The sequence below is a fragment of the Lipotes vexillifer genome, unplaced genomic scaffold (assembly GCF_000442215.2).
Source record: "Lipotes vexillifer unplaced genomic scaffold, Lipotes_vexillifer_v1.1 scaffold1047, whole genome shotgun sequence".
Lineage (NCBI taxonomy): Eukaryota > Metazoa > Chordata > Mammalia > Artiodactyla > Lipotidae > Lipotes > Lipotes vexillifer.
This window is the reverse complement of record NW_006771990.1, coordinates 432,667-457,543: the sequence shown is the minus strand read 5'-3', so window position 1 is coordinate 457,543 and position 24,877 is coordinate 432,667. Positions and strand designations below refer to the sequence as shown.

At 36.5% G+C, this 24,877-nt stretch overlaps 1 protein-coding gene across 3 annotated transcripts in view; it reads left to right on the top strand.

The window, feature by feature from the left end:
• LOC103080445 (catenin alpha-2) overlaps positions 1–24,877 on the top strand; it is a 273,579-nt gene that overhangs the window by 214,510 nt on the left and 34,192 nt on the right. The window contains exons 10-11 of one of the 3 annotated variants that reach the window (XM_007447244.1): positions 10,318–10,452; positions 21,248–21,391. The exons of 1 other annotated variant lie outside the window; for it this stretch is intronic. In XM_007447244.1, coding sequence (XP_007447306.1) covers positions 10,318–10,452; positions 21,248–21,391 — 279 coding nt within the window. The remainder of the gene's footprint in view (positions 1–10,317; positions 10,453–21,247; positions 21,392–24,877) is intronic. One more of the 3 variants, XM_007447245.1, reaches the window with a different exon arrangement.

Here is a 24,877-nt window from a genome sequence, read left to right as displayed (position 1 = left end):
CTCCGACCCTCCCTATCCCACCCCTCTAGGTGGTCACAAAGCACCTAGCTGATCTCCCTGTGCTATGCGTCTGCTTCCCACTACCCATCTATTTTACATTTGGTAGTGTATATATGTCCATGCCACTCTCTCTCTTTGTCACAGCTTACCCTTCCCCCTCCCCATATCCTCAATCCATTCTCTAGTAGGTCTGTGTCTTTATTCCTCTCTTACCCCTAGGTTCTTCATGACATATTTTTTTCTTAAATTCCATATATATGTGTTAGCATATGGTATTTGTCTTTCTCTTTCTGACTTACTTCACTCTGTATGACAGACTCTAAGTCCATACACCTCATTACAAATAGCTCAATTTCGTTTCTTTTTATGGCTGAGTAATATTCCATTGTATATATGTGCCACATCTTCTTTATCCATTCATCCAATGATGGGCACTTAGGTTGTTTCCATCTCCGGGCTATTGTAAATAGAGCTGCAATGAACATTTTGGTACATGACTCTTTTTGAATTTTGGTTTTCTCAGGGTATATGCCCAGTAGTGGGATTTCTTGGTCACATGGTAGTTCTATTTGTAGTTTTTTAAGGAACCTCAATACTGTTCTCCATAGTGACTGTACCAATTCATATTCCCACCAGCAGTGCAAGAGTGTTCCCTTTTCTCCACGCCTGCTCCAGCATTTATTGTTTCTAGATTTTTTGATGATGGCCATTCTGACTGGTGTGAGATGATATCTCATTGTAGTTTTGATTTGCATTTCTCTAATGATTAATGATGTTGAGCATTCTTTCATGTGTTTGTTGGCAGTCTGTATATCTTCTTTGGAGAAATGTCTATTTAGGTCTTCTGCCCATTTTTGGATTGGGTTGTTTATTTTTTTGTTATTGAGCTGCATGAGCTGCCTGTAAATTTTAGAGATTAATCCTTTGTCAGTTGATTCATTTGCAAATATTTTCTCCCATTCTGAGGGCTGTCTTTTGGTCTTGTTTATGGTTTCCTTTGCTGTGCAAAAGCTTTGAAGTTTCATTAGGTCCCATTTGTTTATTTTTGTTTTTATCTCCATTACTCTAGGAGATGGGTCAAGAAGGATCTTGCTGTGATTTATGTCATAGAGTGTTCTGCCTATGTTTTCCTCTAAGAGTTTGATAGTTTCTGGCCTTACATTTAGGTCTCTTTAATCCATTTTAAGCTTATTTTTGTGTATGGTGTTAGGGAGTGATCTAATCTCATACTTTACATGTACCTCTCCAGTTTTCCCAGCACCACTTATTGAAGAGGCTGTCCTTCCTCCACTGTACATTCCTGCCTCCTTTATCAAGATAAGGTGACCATATGTGTGTGGGTTTATCTCTGGGCTTTCTATCCTATTCCACTGATCTATCTTTCTGTTTCTGTGCCAGTACCATACTGTCTTGATTACTGTAGCTTTGTAGTATAGTCTGAAGCCAGGGAGCCTGATTCCTCCAGCTCCATTTTACATTCTCAAGATTGCTTTGGCTATTCAGGGTCTCTTATGTTTCCATACAAATTGTGAAATTTTTTTGTTCTAGTTCTGTGAAAAATGCCAGTGGTAGTTTGATAGGGATTGCATTGAATCTGTAGATTGCTTTGGGTAGTAGAGTCATTTTCACAGTGTTGATTCTTCCAATCCAAGAACATGGTATATCTCTCCATCTATTTGTATCATCTTTAATTTCTTTCATCAGTGTCTTATAATTTTCTGCATACAGGTCTTTTGTCTCCTTAGGTAGGTTTATTCCTAGATATTTTATTCTTTTTATTGCAATGGTAAATGGGAGTGTTTTCTTGATTTCACTTTCCGATTTTTCATCACTAGTATATAGGAATGCCAGAGATTTCTGCGCATTAATTTTGTATCCTGCTACTTTACCAAATTCATTGATTAGCTCTAGTAGTTTTCTGGTAGCATCTTTAGGATTCTCTATGTACAGTATCATGTCATTTGCAAACAGTGACAGCTTTACTTCTTTTCTGATTTGTATTCCTTGTATTTCCTTTTCTTCTCTGATTGCTGTGGCTAAAACTTCCAAAACTATGTTGAATAAGAGTGGTGAGAGTGGACAAACTTGTCTTGTTCCTGAGCATAGTGGAAATGCTTTCAGTTTTTCACCATTGAGGATGATGTTGGCTGTGGGTTTGTCATATATGGCCTTTATTATGTTGAGGAAAGTTCCCTCTATGCCTACTTTCTTCATGGTTTTTATCATAAATGGGTGTTGAATTTTGTTGAAGGCTTTCTCTGCACCTATTGAGATGATCATATGGTTTTTCTCCTTCAATTTGTTAATATGGTGTATCACGTTGATTGATTTGCATATATTGAAGATCCTTGCTTCCTGGAATAAACCCAACTTGATCATGCTTTATACGCCTTTTAATCTGCTGTTGGATTCTGTTTGCTAGTGTTTTGTTGAGGATTTTTGCATTTATGTTCATCAGTGATATTGGCCTATAGTTTTCTTTCTGTGTGACATCCTTCTCTGGTTTTGGTATCAGGGTGATGGTCGTCCCATAGAATGAGTTTGGGAGTGTTCCTCCCTCTGCTATATTTTGGAAGAGTTTAAGAAGGATAGGTGTTAGCTCTTCTCTAAATGTTTGATAGAATTTGCCTGTGAAGCCATCCGGTCCTGGGCTTTTGTTTGTTGGAAGATATTTAATCCCATTTTCAATTTCAGTGCTTGTGATTGGTCTGTTCATATTTTCTATTTCTTCCTGATTCAGTCTTGGCACGTTGTGCATTTCTAAGAATTTGTCCATTTCTTCCAGGTTGCCCATTTTATTGGCATAGATTTGCTTGTAGTAATCATGATCTTTTGTATTTCTGCAGTGTCAGTTGTTACTTCTCCTTTTTCATTTCTAATTCTATTGATTTGAGTCTTCTCCCTTTTTTTCTTGATGAGTCTGGCTAATGGTTTATCAATTTGGTTTATCTTCTCAAGGTACCAGCTTTTAGTTTTATTGATCTTTGCTATTGCTTCCTTCATTTCTTTTTCATTTATTTCTGATCTGATTTTTAAGATTTCTTTCCTTCTACTAACTGTGGGGATTTTTGTTCTTCTTTCTCTAATTGCTTTAGGTGCAAAGTTAGGTTGTTTATTGGAGATATTTCCTGTTCCTTAAGGTAGGATTGTAGTGCTATAAACTTCCCTCTTAGAACTGCTTTTGCTGCTTCTCATAGGTTTTGGGTTGTCGTGTCTGCATTGTCATTTGTTTCTAGGTATTTTTTGATTTCCTCTTTGATTTCTTCAGTGATCACTTCGTTATTAAGTAGTGTATTGTTTAGCCTCCATGTGTTTGTATTTTTTACAGATCTTTTCCTGTAATTGATACCTAGTCTCATAGCGTTGTGGTCAGAAAAGATACTTGATACAATTTCAATTATCTTAAATTTACCAAGGCTAGATTTGTGACCCAAGATATGATCTATTCTGGAGAACATTCCATGAGCAATTGAGAAAAATGCATATTCTGTTGTTTTTGGATGGATTGTCCTATAAATATCAATTAAATCCCTCTTGTTTAAGCTTGTGTTTCCTTATTTATTTTCATTTTGGATGATCTGTCCATTGGTGAAAGTGGGGTGTTAAAGTCCCCTACTATGAATGTGTTACTGTCGATTTCCCCTTTTATGGCTGTTTGTATTTGCCTTATGTATTGAGGTACTCCTATGTTGGGTGCATAAATCTTCACAATTGTTATATCTTCTTCTTGGATTGATCCCTTGATCATTACGTAGTGTCCTTTGTCTCTTCTAATAGTCTTTATTTTAAAGTCTATTTTGTCTGATATGAGAATTGCTACTCCAGCTTTCTTTCGGTTTCCATTTTCATGGAATATCTTTTTCCATCCCCTTACTTTCAGTCTGTATGTGTTTCGAGGTCTGAAGTGGGTCTCTTGTAGACAGCATATATATGGGTCTTGTTTTTGTATCCATTTAACCAATCTGTGTCTTTTGGTGGGAGCATTTAGTCCATTTAAATTAAAGGTAATTATCAATATGTATGTTACTATTCCCATTTTATTAATTGTTTTGGGTCCATTATTATAGGACTTTTCCTTCTCTTGTGTTTTTGCCTAGAGAAGTTCCTTTAACATTTGTTGTAAAGCTGGTTTGGTGGTGCTGAACTCTCTCACCTTTTGCTTGTCTGTAAGTGTTTTAATTTCTCCATCAAATCTGAATGAGATCCTTGCTGGGTAGGGTAATCTTGGTTGTAGGTTTTTCTCCTTCATCACTTTATATATGTCCTGCCAGTCCCTTCTGGCTTGCAGAGTTTCTGCTGAAAGATCAGCTGTTAACCTTACGGGGATTCCCTTTTGTGTTATTTGTTGCTTTTCCCTTGCTGCTTTTAATATGTTTTCTTTGTATTTAATTTTTGACAGTTTGATTAATATGTGTCGTGGCATATTTTTCCTTGCATTTATCCTGTATGGGACTGTCTGCTTCCTGGACTTGATTAACTATTTCCTTTCCCATATTAGGGAAGTTTTCAACTATAATCTCTTCAAATATTTTCTCAGTCCCTTTCTTTTTCTCTTCTTCTTCTGGAACCCCTATAATTCAAATGTTGGTGCATTTAATGTTGTCCCATAGTTCTCTGAGACTGTACTCAGTTCTTTTCATTGTGTTTACTTTATTCTGCTCTGCAGTAGTTATTTCCACTATTTTATCTTCCAGGTCACTTATTCGTTCTTCTGCCTCAGTTATTCTGCTATTGATCCCATCTAGAGCACTTTAAATTTCATTTATTGTGTTGTTCATTGTTGCTTGTTTCATCTTTATTTCTTCTAGCTCCTTGTTAAATGTTTCTTGTGTTTTGTCTATTCTATTTCCAAGTTTTTGGATTATCTTTACTATCATTATTCTGAATTATTTTTCAGGTAGACTGCCTATTTACTCTTCATTTGTTATGTCTGGTGGGTTTTTATCTTGCTCCTTCATCTGCTGTGTGTTTTTCTGTCTTCTCATTTTGCTTATCTTACTGTGTTTGAGGTCTCCATTTTGCAGGCTGCAGGTTCGTAGTTCCCGTTGATTTTGGTGTCTGTCCCCAGTGGCTAAAGTTGGTTCAGTGGGTTGTGTAGGCTTCCTGGTGGAGGGGACTAGTGCTTGTGTTCTGGTGGATGAGGCTGGATCTTCTCTTTCTGGTGGGCAGGTCCATGTCTGGTCGTGTGTTTTTGGGTGTCTGTGGACTTATTATGATTTTAGGCAGCCTCTCTGTTAATGGGTGGTGTTGTGTTCCTGTCTTGCTAGTTGTTTGGCATAGTGTACAGCACTGTAGCTTGCTGTTCACTGAGTGAAGCTGGGTTTTGGTGTTGAGATGGAGATCTCTGGGGGATTTTCACTGTTTGATATTATGTCGGGCTGGGAGGTCTCTTGTGGATCAGTGTCCTGAAGTTCAGTCTCCCACCTCAGAGGAACAGCACTGACTCCTGGCTGGAGCACAAGAGCCCTTCATCCACACGGCTGAGAATAAAAGGGAGAAAAAGTAGAAAGAAAGAAAGAAAGAAAGAAGGAAAGAAAGAAAGAAAGAAAGAAAGAAAAGAAAGAAAGAAAGAAAAAGAGAGAAAGAAAGAAAGAAAGAGAAAGAAAGAAAAGGAAGGAAGGAAGGGAGGGAGTGAGGGAGGGAGGGAGGAAGGGAAGGAGCAAGGAAGGAGGAAAGAAAGAAAGATAGAAAGAAAGAAAGAAAGAAGATAAAATAAAATAAAATGAAGTAGGATAAAATAAAATTAAATTATTAAAATAAAAAATAATTATTAAGAAAAAAAAATTTTTAAGAAAAAAAATGGACGGATAGAAACCTAGGACAAATGGTGGAAGCAAAGCTATACAGACAAAATCTCACACAGACGCATACACATACACACTCACAAAAAGAGGAAAGGGAGAAAAAATCATAAATCTTGCTCTCAAAGTCCACCTCCTCAATTTGGGATGACTCTTTGTCTATTCATATATTCCACAGATGCAGGGTACATCAAGTTGATTGTGGAGCTGTAATCTGCTGCTCCTGAGGCTGCTGGGAGAGATTTCCCTTTCTCTTCTTTGTTCTCACAGCTCCCGGGGCTCATCTTTGGATTTGGCCCCGCCTCTGTGTGTAGGTCGCCGGTGGGCGTCTCTTCTTCGCTCAGAAAGACGGGGTTAAAGGAGCAGCTGCTTCGGGGACTCTGGCTCACTCAGGCTGGGTGGGAGGGAGGGGAACGGAGTGCGGGGCAAGCCTGTGGCTGCAGAGGCCTGCCTGGCATTGCACCATCCTGAGGTGTGCCATGCGTTCTCCCGGGGAAGTTGTCCCTGGATCTCGGGACCCTGGCAGTGGCGGGCTGCACAGGCTCCCCGGAAGGGGGGGTGTGGATAGTGACCTGTGCTCACACAGAGGCTTCTTGGTGGTGGCAGAAGCAGCCTTAGCATCTTATGCCCGTCGCTGGGGTCCACGCTTTTAGCTGCGGCTCGCGCCCATCTCTGGAGATCCTTTAAGCGGCGCTCTTAATCACTTCTCCTCATGCACCAGGAAACAAAGAGGGAAGAAAAAGTCTCTTGCCTCTTCGGCAGGTCCAGACTTTTCCCTGGACTCCCTCCCGGCTAGCCAAGGTGCACTAACCCCTGCAGGCTGTGTTCACGCAGCCAACCCCAGTCCTCTCCCTGTGCTCCAACCGAAGCCCGAGCCTCAGCTCCCAGCCCTGCCTGCCCCGGAGGGTGAACAGCCAAGCCTCTCGGGCTGGTGAGTGCTGGTCGGCACCGATCCTCTGGGCGGGAATCTCTCCGCTTTGCCCTCCACACCCCTATTGCTGCCCTCTCCTCCGCGCCTCTGAAGCTTTCCTCCTCTGCCACCCGCAGTCTCCACCCGCGAAGTGGCTTCCTGGTGTGTGGAAACCTTTCCTCCTTCACAGCTCCCTCCCACTGGTGCAGGTCCCATCCCTATTCTTTGTCTCTGTTTTTTCTCTTTTCTTTTCCCCTACCCAGGTACCTGGGGACTTTCTTGCCTTTTGGGAGGCCTGAGGTCTTCTGCCAGTGTTCAGTAGGTGGTCTGTAGGAGTTGTTTCATGTGTAGATGTATTTCTGGTGTATCTGTGGGGAGGAAGGTGATCTCCACATCTTACTCTTCCGCCATCTTCCCCTCCTGGCCCTCCTGTGATTTTTGAGTTGCTTAACTATAATTGTTCTCCCTCATTCCTTAATATGACTTTTTCTCTAAATCCTTGTTGTCTTCAGCATCCCCAATTTTAGAATCCTTCAAGTCAATACTAGATTAACTCATCTTCCAAAGTCTGAAAAGAAAAATACATGATTAAACTATTAGGATAACATTTAAAATAAGCCTACAGATTGTCTCACTTTAACTTTTTTTATACATATGATGGCTAACCTGAGGGAATGTTTTTTGCTTTCTTTTGCATTTTTGAGAAATACTCAATAGTATAGTTAATTCATTTAAATATTATCATAATTTGAGAATTTCCAGAAATTTGTAGGAATTGAAATTTTTAACATTATTAAATTGCTAATTTCAGGACAATGCCAACTGCCAAGCTTCCTACAGTTTGCAGCATAAGTTGAGCTCCATATGTAACCCAGGAAGTTCATGTAAAAGAGAGGGGACGGGGCTCCCCTGGTGACGCAGTGGTTGAGAGTCCGCCTGCCAATGCAGGGGACATGGGTTCGTGCCCTGGTCCAGGAAGATCCCACATGCCGTGGAGCGGCTGGGCCCGTGAGCCATGGCCACTGAGCCTGCATGTCTGGAGCCTGTGCTCCACAACAGGAGAGGCCACCACCGCCAAAAAAAAAAAAAAAAAAAAAAAGAAAGGGGAGGGACTTCCCTGGTGGTGCAGTGGTTAAGAATCTGCCTTCCACTGCAGGGGACATGGGTTTGATCCCTGATCAGGGAACTAGATCCCACATGCACGCCACAACTAAGAGTTCGAGTGCCACAACTAAGGAGCCCACTGGCCTCAACTAAGGAGCACGTGTGTGGCAACTAAGACCCGGCACAACCAAAATAAAAATAAATAAATAAATAATAATATTAATTTAAAAAAATTTGAAAAATAAAAGAGAGGAGAGACAACAAACTTACTTGAAAATATTCATGCATACATGCAAACATACAGAAATGCACCAGCCAGGAAAGAATGCTGCATTTTTCCTGCAAATGTTGAGAGAAGTTTTTGCAAAATGTTGGAATGAGTGGAATGACCACAGATTGGTGGGTGGTTCTGAAACCAGGTTGTGTTTGGACAGACTCCTTCTTAGGAGTGAGAGTGGATGGCGTTTGGATGGCCTTTCCATTATACTCTGAATCTCAGTGGCTGAAACTATTTCTCAATATGTTTAGGCTCCTTGAGCTCAATATTTTTTTATTGTGATTCTTATTTTTGATTTTGTAATTTTGGATACTTATTTCCAACAATCATGCGACATGAAGCATAGCCCCAAACAGTTTTGGTATCTGGAAAACACACCACACATGTACACACACAAATATCCCAGGATTCTAGATGTATTTTGAGAGTGTGACAAAATATTAAAATGCTATTTACTGATGATGTAACAACAACAACAAAAAAAGAGATGAAGTTAAACATAACACTCTCTTTGTGGTATTCTTCTTATCATCAATTGTGGAGCAACTTGCAATTTTTGCTAATGCTTTATCTGAATGAGGCATTTCTTTCTCAAATTCTACACCCATTTCTACTATTTCCATGGTATAAGAGTTATTTTTCTTGGTCCATTATGCCTTTATGTGTGTTTTAAATACTTCAGTTTAAATAATAGAATAAAATGAGCATTTCCAAAATGTCGATTGTTTGCCTTTATCTTGCCGGAAAATACTTTTGTGAAGATTTGAGATATGCACACAATATAAACGTTTTACGGACTGTTGCATTTTTAATTACTGTTCCACTGAGATAGAACTTCCATTTTAATTTGCTACAAGGTATTTGTATCAAAAGCCTTGTCAGCCCTCTAGGGAGATATCATTTTAAAGTTAATTCTTTTCAGTATATGAGTCTCTGGAGTAAGATAAATATTACAGTATTAAGTACTTGTAGGAAGCTAAAAACAGTCTCTGTGGGATTCTTTCTTGATAAATGCAGTTAGTGAAAAAAAATACCACAATGGTGTTATGTATACAAAAGACCCCTTTGTCATTTATTAAATAAATAGCTTTGTCAAATGACTGGCTTCACAATATTAATGAAAGAATTCCCTTTCTTTAGCTTGAAGGAAACTTAGCTAGAGTCTTTGTCTCATACTCTTATTCTAAATAACATAATTTGGTTTGGGCTGTAGGTACTCATTTCTTACAATGTTTCATCAAGGATCTGGTGATTATATGTCCTTTGCAAGTGCCAGATTGAGTTGGAACAATATAATGTCCTGGAGAATTTTGAGCTGAATTTTGGATAGCAATAGAAATATACTTCAATTACTGGATAGCCATTGGCATTGAAGCTTCAGAAATGCTTTAGGGAATCATGTAAATGTCTGTGGAAGTGTTCAGCTCTGCTCAGTGTGTATTTGATGGACATCTACCCACTTAAGTTACAAAGAGAATTAAAAATCTATGGTCACCAGAATTTTTTTGAGTATTCAAAATCTTTGATGCATCCTTTGAAGGGTCTTATTGTTACACTTATGAGCTTATTTCAATTGGCTTCAAATTCATTTCACTTAAATCTTTTTATTTTACAGTGGTCTTGATCCTTCTCAAGTCTCTTGTTTTAAAGGAAGTTTATCATGTTGCTAAAATTTGATTAAATATGGAATTCCAAGAAGTGTAATAGAGTTCCTTTAGTGAATGATACATGTCTTAGAAAGCCAAAAGAAACAAGTGAATTTTCCCCCAACTAACTGAATTAAAACTCTATCTTGTACTATGGCAGAGAGACTGCCACACAGGATGATTTCCTTCTAGCATCTGTTGCTTTGTTCTCTGTGTTAAAATAACTTTGCATGTAGTGAACGTTAAATGGGCCACTCGGGAAAAACCTATAGAATATTGTTTTCTTAGCAGTTTAGAAGATAATTGGTAAAATACTCATAAATGTATCCAGAAGTCCCAGTAAGACTTTCCAGGAGATCATCAATATTTTTTGTATAGAATTTATCAAAGTAGAGCTAAACCATTCTAACCTATTGGCTGTGGCCTTCCTAAAATGCACTATAAAGAAGTTAAGTTGAATGGTTGTAATTAAGGTATACGACAGTAAAACCTTTTCTTCACACAGCTTTTATATAGCAAGTATTAGAAACTGAAGAGTACTTACTAATTGAGATGACCTTTTTTTTTAATGTTTTATAGTGTCCTGATTCAGCATGTAAGCAGGATTTATTAGCCTACCTTCAACGAATTGCCTTGTATTGCCATCAACTTAATATCTGCAGCAAGGTGAAAGCCGAAGTACAGAATCTGGGAGGAGAGCTCATTGTGTCAGGGGTAAGCTGGGACCTGGGCTTCACAATTCAAGTTCCCACTGTTGTACTTCCAAGGCAAGCATTCTTGGCAACAGTACTGCTAAAAACACCAAACTACAGTGATTCATAGGGAGTTTTTTTTTAAAAAAATAAATGTTATCACCATTATTCCAGACCTTACAATAACTCACAAAGAACAGTTTGATTTTCCAATTACCCCATGTTTATACTAGCCTTGTAAAATCTCCGTTCTTCACAAGAAAACTAATTTCATAGTCTGGAAACTCATTGGCAAGCTGTGACTATTATAATTATTTGGGGCTTTTGTATATTTACTCATTGTAAGTCTACTTCCCTCTGTTAGTCCTAGCAATTTTCATTCTCTGTTCAGGAGCAAGCCTCTCTATGTGTGGATTGTGTTCACATGTTAGAGATGATGAAAACAATAGAAATTCATTCATCAGGTTCCAATGCATACTAGGTTTTCAGTAACCCTTAAAAGCCAGAAAATGTTTGAATTTAACACAGGTTGATGTGCTGTTGCCAAAAACTAACATGGTTGTCAAACACTAACAATTATATATCCTTTGTTCAATCACTTCAATGTTTCCCTTCTCATGAAAATATAAGTATCTGGTCCATTTTAATCAAATGCAAAGAAACAAGAAGTTCAATGAATAGAAGAATCATGATTTCTTGGCAAGATTTCCAATGTATGTGTTGAGGTTCTTCACCTTGGCTTCTTTTCCTCTCTCAGTCCCTTTCTTTCAACACAAGGTGCCATCTATTATAAACAATTTGCAAATTCCAAAGTGTGGCTCTGCTACCTTTAGTTCTTTTCCCAGTCAACCATGATGCTGCTATTTTAAGTGTGGCATTACCAGGAACAGAGCATTATCAATATGGTGAATGCCTTGTGAAAATCAGATTGGTCATGAAGCTCAGTTCTTCCTCAAGCCATTTTCAGAAATTCAGCAGGTTGACCATTTGATAAAAAAATATGTGGAAAAATCATTCTTGAACCCAAATATTTCAGTTCCTATATTGTTTGGCTTGCAGAAAACATAGCTGGGAAAAGAGCTGATCTGGTTTGCATGGAGATGCCATTTGGAAAGCCTGTTCCATGCAGTCTCACCTAGAGCCCAGTAAATTGCTGTTTTGTGCCTCTTCCCAAAGCATAGTCACCTCTTTGCATTTCCAAAATGATCCTGCTTCAACATTCTTCAACAACCAAGAGCAATCTGTCTTGCAGTGTGTCCTTTCTGCCAAGTTGGTAATTACCAAGATTCTCTCTGCCAAGAAGTGATCAAAACATTGCATCTCCCTTGCTTCCTTTCTTATCTTCAGCCTCAATGGTATAGTTTCCCATACCATTCAGCTTTCATGTCCATCTGTATATAGCACCTGTGGAACCGAGTGCTTTTTGTTTAGCTTGCCTTGTGTGCTTTCATTTGTTACTTTCCAAATCTTATTATTTATATGGATGCACAGAGCATCTTTGTGGATCTCAGACTCCACAACATCATCTAAGTGAGTTTTACTGGCAGAGTTACTCTCCATCGTCCTCTCAGTACCCATTGTTCATCACTGCCTCCAGAGCTTCATTTCCATTGTCTTTTCCTCATTTAGATGTAGTCCAAACCATCACTGGCTTTTATCACTTGCACTGTTGGCATTTGCAGAGGTGTTTGAGATTGAGAACACCATCAAGAAGCCTGTTTCCTTCTTTGAGTCTTATTGGCAATGTTCATAAATCCTTGCATGGGAGAAGGCTTCTTTTAGAGGAATGTTATACAACTTTATAATAATTCTGAGTGAAACGCATTATAAAGGTTTGCTTATGTTGCTCAGTTATGGGCCTGCTCTTGGTCTCTTCATGATTTTTTTCCAAGCTTGATTGTTATTTGGTGCCATACCTGCCTGTGTAGTCTGCTGTCTTTGCCACTTCTGCCTCTATCTTATTCTTCATCCTCCTTCACTGATGGCCAATGGAGAAAAAAATCAATATTTTTATTTTGCAAAATAGCCACAAATGACTGCCTTCAAAGTTCTGAAAGAGTCAAGAATGTGAGACCCCATACACAAAAACTTTTCAATGATTTTGCCAAGAAAGTGCACCCATGCTTTGAGCCCCATTTATTTTGTTGTCTGGCATGACAAAGTTGCTATATTTTTAAAGGAGAAGCTCCTATAGTATAAAATGCAATAAAAAAAGAGAAATACTTGAATATTCCTCCCTTTTTTCCTGTGTCATTATGTACATGGGATTCAAAGCTGTGGCTTCTTCCCTGAAATACACAAAAGCCTCCAGGAAGGTATATTTGTAAGAAGTCAAAGCTTCTACTAAAACAGCAGAGATTTGGGTAGATTGTTTCCATTTTGCTAAGGAAAATGATTTGGATTTCAAAACTGAGCACCATGTTTTTATAGTCTCATGCTGGCATGATGAACTTATGTTAAACAAAATGCACATATACCATGTCAGCATGTATATGTTTTATGTGAGTCTGTGTGTTCAAACTGGGAAAGGCTTCTTCTGTTATATTTGCATTTGGCTTGAGAGGTAGCTCAGGAAATTTCAACAGGTCATGGGGACAGTGGATGACAAAGCTCTTCACGAGTCATGGGAACTAGAGAAATAAAGCAAATTAAAAAAATATGCCTATATATGCTCATTCACACAACTGCTTTCTAAGAAGCACCATTAGTTTTCTGGCTGGCAATCAATTTTCTAAAGTCATTGGCTTAAACTTTTCTCAACATCAGAAAGGTGCCATTCTTAATAAATCTCAAAGTATAGGATGCATATTTGTGAGCCAATTCAGCTCAACCTGGTTGCTAAGCAGGTAATGGGAAAGGGAATTAAACAAACAAACAAACAAACAAACAAAAAACTAAGAGAGTAATAAAAATGTTAGAGAGAATGTGGAAGAAACTAAAGCCCAGACAATTAACAGCCTGGTAGTTTATATACTGGCTTTATTTGCTTTTTAGTTTAGTGTTTGGTAGTTTAATCTCTTAAGCCAGTTTACATGCTTTTTGGAAAAAGACCATTAAAGGAAGAAAAGAAGAAAAAAGAGGAAAGGATGGAAGATAGGAAGGAAAAAGCATGAAAGAAGGAAAAGGATAAAACAAAGGAAAGAGAAATTTAACCATAGCATATTATAAATTAGTTTAGTGCAAGTAATATCCATTAAAGGTGACAGCATTATATTCATCATGAGAGAAAAGTTGAGCCACAATATTTTCAGTATGGAGATATATATTGAATACAAATAAGTTCCAATGTCATGCTATGGAAATTACCTGTATATTTGATTATTGTGTTTTAATTAATTTTTATTCACTAGGTTTCAGAGGAGTTAATAGGTTCTTTTAAATTTAAAAATGGAGATATACACATATTTCTGGAGAAATGAAAGCCATTTTATAACCTTTAATTATCTTTAGCTACCCAAAGATTTATACTTTGCACATTATTCTGAATGAGATTGGAAACACAAACACAGGGTTTTAGAACATAGAATGCTGAATATCAAGCATTCTGATAAAATGGAAATATTCCACGTACATTATATTTTTAAAGTTCAGATAAAACAAGAGCCCCATTATAACAATGAAGCCAGAGCACAGGAGCAATAACCCTGCTCTGGACAGGAATCTGATGTTCAGGTCAGAGATGGACGATGCTGATATAACTTATAGCTGACTCCCCATAAAAGTGTTACAAAGTTAATAGATTTTATTTCATATAAATGCCTTTTTTCACACAAACAAAATATAGGAACAGAGTTTAGAGGTGAGGAATGTTAGTTCCCTTCATTCTCAGGCTGATTGAATGGAGCCCTGACCTATTCCTGAGGGACTGAGTAATTTGCCCTAATGTGCACTTTTGTTCTTTGTCTTTTAATCTCTCCTTTCCAAATTTGAATTCCTCTCAATTGGGTTATGGAGAGGTTTGACAAGGTGAACAAGTATAATTTGCAACATGAGTAGGATTTGAATTGGTAAAGAGAAAATTGTAGAATAAGGGTCAATTATAGTCACTCTTATAGCCTACATTTCATATCATTAAAAAAATGGACTAAATTAAAATGAACATGAATATTCATGATGATAAATGAAAAATGTTCATAAAAATGCTGGAAACTGAGAACAGTCAAATCAATCCTACCTGACACTGGCATATGATCGAAGATACATATATGCTATATGTATATGCATACATGTATGCACACAACAAATACATGTGATTTGACACTTAAATTCCTTGTTCCCTAAATAAGCAGTAATCAAGAACTGAACAAATGGTTGACAACTGTAACATATCTGATTCAATATTATACAGTTTGGAAGCAAATATGGTGTTTATTTGTACCAAGCTATATATACATATATATATATATATATATATATATATACACATATATATATGTATATATATGTATATATATATACGTATATATATATACGTATATATATATACATATATATATATTTGTACTGTATATATGTACTATATATATACATATATACATATATATATATTTGTACAATGCCATATATATGTGTATATATAAATATATATAGATTATATAGATATAGATAATTGTGTTTTGTTGAGATGAGAATTACATTTTACTTGAAAATTTCTGTGTTCACTCTGTAAAAAAAGTGTCAGTATTTTGAAATGGAATGAAACGTTCACTGAAACAAGCGTTGTGCTTGAGTCATTTTTGTTATATCTTCTGATTCTGTCTCTTGTCAATTCTATATTATCTCCACTGATCAAAGTATAGTAGTAATGGGAAAAAATCTAAATTGCTAGTTTTCAGTTTGGGGTCGGAATCCACTTCTGTGCTTCATTTAAACAAAAGGGTATGTGTTCAGACAACTCACAGCAGTTCCAAAGAATTTTATCCAGACCTTCCAGAGGGTAAGCCATTAAGTATTTGGGCTTAAAGGACTTTTTCTGATCTGGGGGGAGTAGAAGAATCCAGATCCAGGGAAGTAAAATTAAAACAAACTTCAGATTATAAATCTGAATAGAGGGGTAGTGGAGATACTCTGTACCGATAAGAAAATTAAACAGGTATTTATCATTTTCAGAATGGCAGTAGTTCTTTGCACTTAATCTGCTAGTATGATGGGTTGTTGCATAATTCAATCTCTCTCCCAACAACCTGCCCCGTAATCTGTTATGATGGTAAAACTATAGCCACTTAAATTCTGATTCCCGCGTTAAGTCTTCCTCTGGTACATCCGTGTCAATGTACATTGTCATTGATTTTTGCACAACCCAAATTATGCAAATCTCCAGAGAAAAATAACACTTCAGTGTTTTTGCAGTGCAAATTCATTCTCCCAGTGTTATAAAAGTGACATTTAACAAACTCAAGGTATTATTTTTGGAAGAAATTGGAAATAAGTATTTTTATAAGAAAAGTAAAAAATCTCCTTGGGTGTCAGGCATCATAGGAAGCTTTACGTCTGTAGCACCACAGCGCAAGCTGTCTCCCTGAATTCAAATAATCTTGCGCAAATGAGGAAGGTATACTGCTCTGCTATAAGAAGTAACTCTTCAGTTACATACTTAAAGATACTGATTCTAAACTTATAAACATGGTCAATTCCGTTCATTGAAAAAAAAATCAGTTATCCACTGATGAAATTAAACCAGTTGGTTATCTTACTGAATTGTTTTATGCATAGAAAAAGACTTTATAGTCTAATGCTCTCATCCTAAAATAAGAAAACAGACTCTATTGTGACAAAACTGGTATGTGAACCAAGCAAGTAACTCTTTTGACCTTGACTGGAGACATGGATTGAGCTAACTTGGATCTACTCAGTGGATTGATTTGATTGAATCACCTGAACTTGTGAGCTGCGCAGTTTCTATTTTAGTTTGAGGGCATCATTGCTTGTAAGAGTAGAAGGGGTTAGTGGCTTTAGGAAGAGTGTCTCTGCATCAGAAATGTCAATGCCAATACCTGTCATTGAATCAATGAACTTTCCTTCCTTTTGGTTTTAGAATTTTTTCAAGTTTCAAAAGCCTCGAATTAAAAGGAAGGCAAATAAATACTTTATTGGTTAGTAATTAATGCCTTAGATTTTAGTTAATATTCTGAGGATTATTTGGCATCAAATGAATAGTAATATTTTGTGAAAACTTGGAAATTAGACACATGGGAGGTACCTAGATGAGGGACAATGATTGCATATATCTTTTGATATCTGTGAAACACAGGCAAACCTATTTAAGATATACTGGTTTGTACCATTTTCCCATGAGACAACTTCTAATTTTGAGATATTGTCAATATGTGATAATTGTCTGAGTTCATTCTAAGATGTTCTTTATTAATCTATAGTTTTAATAATGAATGTCTGTAGTAGTGTCTTAAGAACTACATCCCACCCCCCATTTTTAAGTAGTTTTGGATATGTGAGAACAACCCAGGTCTAACTGTTCCTTTCAGTTGAACCAAATAATTATGAGAAGCCAAAGCATTGAGTGAATACCTTTATTTAGACGCAGTATCTGTAACTCATTTCCTCTTTTTTGGTTTTCCTGTATACACTTCAATTAGTCAGCTCTAGTCAAGAAATACATTATTTTGAATGGGTTACCTAAATCTATTGTTTTTTGTTGTTGTTCCTACTCGAACATTCCTCAAGAGAAGATAAAATATGAATAAGTTGATGTAAAAGATATAAATAAGTAAAAAAGAGAATATGAATGTTAAAACCATATACAAACATTATCTGGGAATTTCATTATTGATTTTGCACAAACTTCCATGACCTCAGATGACTCAAAATAAAGGAAATAAAAAGACCCCCATAGCAAAACTGAGACAGGATTAATGTTTTTCTAGGAAAAGACCAGTGTTTCCATTATCCGTTCCTAATTTCTAATGACAAAATAACAATCAGAGCTCAAAGAAATGTATTTATTGCTCGTTCTCATAAGGATATTTTAATTCGTTGAATTCAATGTTTCCATTGCGTTTAAACAATGTAAAAGGCATGGTGCTAAATATTGGTTGGGTGACAGAATTCAAAGTTATCTCTAATAGCAAATACTTTTTGTGAAAATGATAAATTTTTCCATCCATTGTGCTTTTGTTAGATTGTGGAGTCTATTGTTTTCATTTTTTCCCCATTTAGTTTCTCATCTTACTGTTTAGCATTCTCAGCTGGAATAGCAGGGTGTCTGTTGAACTACCTCTGTATTCACTGGTTTTCTTGGTTTACTCTATTCTAGAAATAAAACTGTGTTTAACTTACTATTGTCTACATTCTGTCCCTACAGATTATGTCAAATGCTTTCTCCAGCTTAATTTAAATGATTTATAAAATATGTCTTTGATCACAATGCTTAGAAGAGAAATATGTTCCGTGTTATGGCCCATGTATCTTACATATAGGAAAGACTTCTGGATAGGCAATGTGAAGGATTTTTAGCTCAGATTTCTTTTACTGCTTCACAATACATTGTCTTACTCTATCTTGAATAGTCATTTTCCTTCTGGGCAATAAATATATTTTAAATATTTCATCCTAATCCTATTTTCTTGAAGGCAAACTTAATTTAGACTTTAATCTTTTCTTTCATCATCAATACTGTATCTTATTTTATTGCTTTTCTCTGAATACCTTCATCTGTACAGATGTCTTGCTGATAATGAACTTGACTGGAAGTCTGGCTAGATGTTCTGTCAAATATCTAAAATCTGTCTCTTGACCTCTTTTATATGTTTTCCTATGCAAATCTATTTTTCAACTGAAAGAGAATGTCCTGGAGAAGTTCCAGGATATCAGAGAAGTTCCAGGATATCAGATGCTGAGAAGTCAGCATTATCTTCTAAGGACCATGTACTCTTTTAAGCCCAAGGTTCTATATGTGAGACACTATCTTAAGACAAACTCAAACATGATCTCTTTATCTGGGAACTCCCAATTCAAATCTGTTGCTATCAAAATTAATCGTATTCTCTCTTACTGTAATATTTCTCTTTAATAATAACATTTTGGTCACACTGCATGCCAACTGCCTGATCATGTCTCCCATGATAAATTACTTGGTAAATACATCTGCGGATTATTCTTTTGGAGTGTACAAATTATTCCACCTGACTTTTCTCAATCCCTTGCACTAAGAAGTTGAATTAAAACTTTTTTGTTTCAACAAACAAAAAGTTGAAACCAACCCTACATCTCTCTGGTCCAAACAAAATTATAACCAAGGCTTCAATAATAAGGTCTCTTGACTGAAATCTTGCAATCACTTCATGTCTTGCCTTGAAGGGCTAACTCATCCATTTATGTGATGTCATAGGAAATATGCATCAAATCCATAATTGTAATAAGACTTAGTTTTCATAAAAAATGTCAAGAAGCTAGATCCTAAGAAGAGTTGGAAATTATTTGATCCAGGCATTGCATTCTGTGTCAAAGAAAATTTTGTTATTTTAACTAATATCATAACTAAAGATATTATTGCAATAAATCATACTAAATTCACCTAAAAAGTCAGCACAGTTCACCACTCTGCATCCATTTGATGCAGCCTAGTTTTGCATTGGGTTCCTGAAGACATGCTCCATTTCCAGATAAACAGTAGATAATTAATTAAAAATACCAATAGATTATAATCTAAGTCCAGCTTGTTTTATTTCAATATTTAAAAAGTGTTTAACTCCATTTTATTCTAATATCTTAATGCTGGCAAAAGTGTACCTCCTTTGTTTGGTAGTAAAATTTTTAAAGTGCTTATTGGAAGAATGGACAGCTGCATCATTAATCTTAAATAGTGACTTTTGTATTTTGTATGAAAGGTGAGATGACACAGATAAGTTTCTAATACATAATAATCATTTTCGAAACTGATTGATAAAAGAATTGGTTAAATAATAACACTTTCCCTATAGTGAAAAATCAGGAGATGGCTAATTTCTGAATCCAAGCAGGATTGTTATAAAACATAAAAAAGCAAGGATAAGCCAACTAGTCAATGATCTAATATGTAAAAATTGGAAAAAAATAGCTTTATAGGACCATTGATTGTGAAATTTCACTCAGTAAAAGCTGTTAAATATAGAATTTGAACTGACTTATTGAACATAAAAAGAGAATAATTCAGCAAGGAAAACATACGCACAGTATTATTGCTTCTTCTAGTAAGTACTAAAAAACACAAATATAGGAAAATTTTCAATTTCATTCTTGCTTCTCATATGCCAATATTTTTCTTTTTTATTGTCTTTAGTTCTCTAAAGACATTCTTTAAATGCCTTTAACATTTATTTTGAAGTAAAAGATGGGAGTAATGTTGCCAGATTCATAATCAGTTTGAATTTACTAGCTTCTGTGTTTCAATATGCTCCCTAATCTACCAATTTTGTATAGTTTAAAATTGTGATTGTTTCATACACTTAGATATTTAGTGAGCTAAGAATGACAGGACTAGAGATAGAACGGTATTGGCTTAAAACACCAGGAAAAAATCCAAGTTAGGAATTTTGTTTATCTGCATACAGAAACAGGCTCTGGGCTTTACCCATTTATGATGCTGTGAATTGTAAGCTATTATTCTGAATCTTTACTGAAATATTTTCTGTGGAAAAAGGTTCACTTTTCATATATTCCACTGGGCAAATAAAGATCTGGCTTCCATGTGGATGGTTTCAGGATCTGCTTGCTCTTCCTTTTGTTTTGTTATAATACTCACTTGACAACTTTGACCAGTTCAGTTTTTAAAGCTCTAAATCTACATTTGAAAAGAAAAAAAAGACCTAGTGCTCTCCACATTTTTCTCCCATCTTGCCTGATTTCCAAAAAAATAAAAATAAAAAAAAATAAAAATTGGAATCAGGCTTTAAACAAAGCTATAATGCTATAACTATAGCAGAACTGCATGTGACAAAAATGTTTGGTCACTGACCATTACTGGGTCACCTAAACTTGACCTCTAAAAGTAGCAGCATAGTGGACCTTGTGATTATAGCAATATTGCCATTTGAGTTTTCTCCAGGTTTGAAGGTCGGATCTAATTATCCCCTTTAGTTGTATGCTATATTTGGTATACATAGAAAAACTTAGTCAAGACTGTCAGTAATATTTTATATCAAAAATAACATTTTAAGAGGTAGAAATTCCAAGGGTAGAACTAGGCATTGGTTATTGGCTTATCTTTTAAATTGTGCCTATCACACAACTCACGCTTGAGTAAAAAAAGGAACAGTAAAAAAGAATTGCCATTCTAGCAACAATGAGTGCGTTAATTCCTCAGTGAACCCAATGGAAGAGGTAAGTATCCCTTTAGCACCATATACTGGATGAGTGTGCTGAGGCCGAGAGCTTGCTGAAGGTCACACAGCAGGGCAATGGAACTTCCTAGAAAGACATCTGACATTCCCCATGTACAGTTCCAGGCGTTAAAAGCTTCAGCCCTTGCTTTCTCTCTTGGTGATCTTCAGTGCTTTAAATAGGGGATTCTTCCCCTTTGAATCCCACTACAATTGTCCCTTACAGTGCCTGACAAGGCGGGATGCTGCTTCATCCTCCTTCTCCCAGGTGGTCCATTTATCTGTTCAAGAGAGCCAATGAGGAATCCAAATGGCTGGACTGCTTAATATCACGGAGCCCCACCCATATCTCTTTCAGTATGTAATTCCTTCATAGGCCTCTTTCTCCCAATTACCCACTCCCTCTTACACCAACCTAATCCCTTCCCAATAGGGTACTTTTTTTTTTTTTTTTTCTCTTGCTCGCTCTCTCACTCTCTCTTTTCTGTATCTCTCGGAAATCAGACAGGAGTTCAGAGCACTTTCACTACCTTTTATGAGGTAGATTGTGATGTCATAGATGGGGGCAGGGCTAGTCAACTTTCTACCCACCTCCCAACCTGTGCTGAGGGAGCTCCGATCGGGTGTGGAAGCAGTGATTCTTCCATGGTGAGTAACTTTGCTTTCTGATCTAACCTGTCTCATTGTAAACATTAATTTTGAAAGCAGGGGGATGGGGTTTCAAGGAAGTAAAGATGTGACCAATCAAGCCCTCTTTACTTACTATTAACCAACTTTGGGCAAAGGATCTACTTATTTATTCTTTATTTAAGTCAAGAATTCCACAACACAGATGTACTCTTCAAGCATGATCTAAACTTGAGAAGTTGAAAATGGTATTTTCATTCCTTTAGTTCTCATTCTTTCTTCCCACTGGGACTGAAAGTCATTGCATATGTGGAATGAATCCATTCTGTAGTCTTTTAGTGAGCTTTCTATAAAGGAAGACTACTTAGGAAAGTGTATTCTTCTTCATTTGAAAGATTTCAGGATCACAGGATATCCTTTATTAATGTTTAGCCAGAGAATCAATCTGCTCTTCTAAAATTGTAGAGTAAAACTGTGAAGAAATTGATACATAAGAATTATCAACAAACTTGTTTCTGATATAAACAAATGAAAACTTTCAAATGCAAAAACTAAAATATTTATTTAAAAAAAAGAATCACCACTCTTGCAAGATTAAGGGTGCATCCATTTCAATGTGTCTCAACCAAATTTGCTACCTTTTTGTTGCATGTCATAACAATGATGCTGTTTTATAGGATTTCTTGGTAAAGAGCTGTGAAAAACCACTGTTCTTTGTTTCATTTGGGTTTCTATTATTACTGATTAATTCTTTTATATGCCAGAGTATTTAGAAGGAAAAGATCAACTGGAGTGAGCATGTTCCTTCATTTTCCTTGTTCTCTCCTGGGTACCTATTAAAATGGTTAAAATGTCAACTTTTTTATTAGAGGGCAAAGAAGGTTCATGGAGATGTTTACATCTTTAAGGGATGTCGAAGCATCAGGGTGGGTGTTTTTAAAAAGGTTTGACCATCAGAATGTGAGGCCCGTTACTTTTCATGGGGTGGGATTAAAAGTATCCTAGTTTGAATCATAGGTATTATGAAATGTGTTAAGTGGGTATCATTCATTTTTTCAAATCCCTAGTTAACTAGGTATGTATGGGTAATAGTACTGGAGAATTGGGGTAGTTTAAAAGGAGGAGTCCTTTTATTTCCCAATGTTCAAATGTTTTAATGGCCTTTAGATTATGCACATGGAGCATATATTAGATTACATTATCTATTAATGTTCAGAAAGAGAAATGCTACTTGTATCTCAATCTGTATACTCCACACCAACTTTTCTACTCAAGAGGATTGTATTAAATTGTTTATGTTTTACCTCCTTGCTAGATCTTAAGCTCAGTGAAGGGACCAAACCTCATATAGTCAATGCTGTTTAGATTTGCCCCCAAATTTAAAATTCTTGGACACCATAAAGAGGAGTCCTTTCTCATCAGTAGCTCTTCTGTTACGTGTAGAGCCTCTATCTTTCCCCCACAAGGGCTCTCCCTCTTTTCATTACCTGGGGTGGAGTGGTATCGTGACTGCTGGTTATTTTCCCACCTAAGCTTTCTAACCTAAAGAAGCGACTGTAACGGTAGAGATTTCAGGCACAATAAAGAGAAATAGAGTCATAACTGGCCCATAGGAAGATTTAGGTGATAATCACCTGCAGTCAACTTAATATTGCAATGTGGGTAACAATGCCAAAGTCTCATATGTTGGGTGATCCCTCTCCAATCTCTGGCCTACCTTCCATTAAAAGTGCTAGACCCCAGAAACCCAGGTAGAAGTTAACCTTCAGTGCCAGAAAAATCCGATATCTAATCATAGCTCAAGTTTTTAATGTCTTTTGTCAACCCCTCATACAGCTGCCAGGTAAGAAATGCTCATATTTTACAAACCCCTGGAATACAATCATCTTTAAACTTCGTGAGTTAAGAATGGTTGTGTTGTGCACTTGTGCAAATTCAGAGAATCTATCATGGAATGCATTGTGCATGCACTTGTATACCCTCATGTGCATGTTTCATTTATAGTGGTGTTCAGTGTTTTTATATCCATTTTGTATGTATTTGAATTATAATTTAAAATACATACATATATTGTGCTCCAAACAAAAGAGTGAGATAAAACAGAAGTTGCTTAATCTGGGGTCTGAACACTGGTGCACTAGTCGTATTTCTGTCAGTGGCTAATTAGGTAACTCAAAGTAAATTACTTAGATCTCTTGGGTCTCAGTTTTCTCATCTCTAAAATGATGATAGATGATTTAAAGGATATATTCTAAAGTAATCCTGCTCTAAAATTCTATCATAAAATGATATATTTTTGAAGAACCTGTTTATGGGGAAAAAAGATTGTGTAGTAGATGAGACCTAATTTTTGTAGATGATATACAGTTAGTTTTTCAAACTAGAAAGAAAATTTCAGTCCAAACTAGTCTTGAAATGTACTCTATATCTGATGTAGTATTATTTGGTTAATGACGTTAGTGGGTCCTGTTCTTTTAAGCTGACAATATCAAGCCCATGATGATTAGCTGTGTGTTAATTTGGAAGACTGATTTGCTTTTTAACTCCATAATTTTATGTTATTCTGATTATTTGAGATAAAGAAAATATCCTCATCCACTAGGTAATAGAGGGAGCTAGGCCTCATTGGGACTCTCAAATTCAAAATTACTTATGCAGTATGGCAGGAATTCCCTTGTGCTGTTGGGAAGAGTTCAATGAGTAGGGAATTGGTGGTTACTGAACTATGTACTATGAAGGATAAAAGACATGTAAGCCCTGGCTCCTACTCTTGAGGAATGTGCAAGCTTTTTGGGAGTCTGGACACATGTCAAGTGACAACTTAAAAGTGAAGACAGTAAGTGTCATAGTGGTCTGGGGTAGACTGGATTGTACTGGGAAGTCTTTGTGAGAAGCTGAGACCTTCAGCTAACTTTGAACAGCATGGTTTAGATTTGTGTTGTTTGTGTGTACATAATGAGGGCAGGTCAGCAAGCCCACAGAATTGTAAATGTTGCAGAGGCAATCTTGTGTTTAGAAATGACACATATCGAAATCAAAAGTCTTTGCTAAGAGTCCAGCCCCATACCTTCCCAGAGCCCCTATACCCTTAATTGTATGCTGACTATAATATATGAAGAGGAGGTGGCAAGTGACTGATTTGAAATGATTATTAAAATATAATCAGGCAGCTATTTTCTTAGTTACACAAGAGGTCACATGATCATTCACAGCCATGACTGAGGAAAAGAAATAAAAAAAAGGAAGGAATTATGGAGAGAAGGAGGCTCTAGCTCTGGGGCATTGTGGTTTTCTGAAAAAGGTGGAAATGGATTATCACTTGGACAATCAAAGGGATTATCACTGACAGGTTTAGAAACATTGGATGGTCATGGAAATGCCCATAAGCTAATGAGAATCCATGTAACCAGGGTGATTTTCCAAAGCAAATGGAAGTTTCTTGCACTGAATAGTAATCATGTCAGACTCTGCTCTCAAAGAGACAATGATTATGCAAGTCTCTTTCCC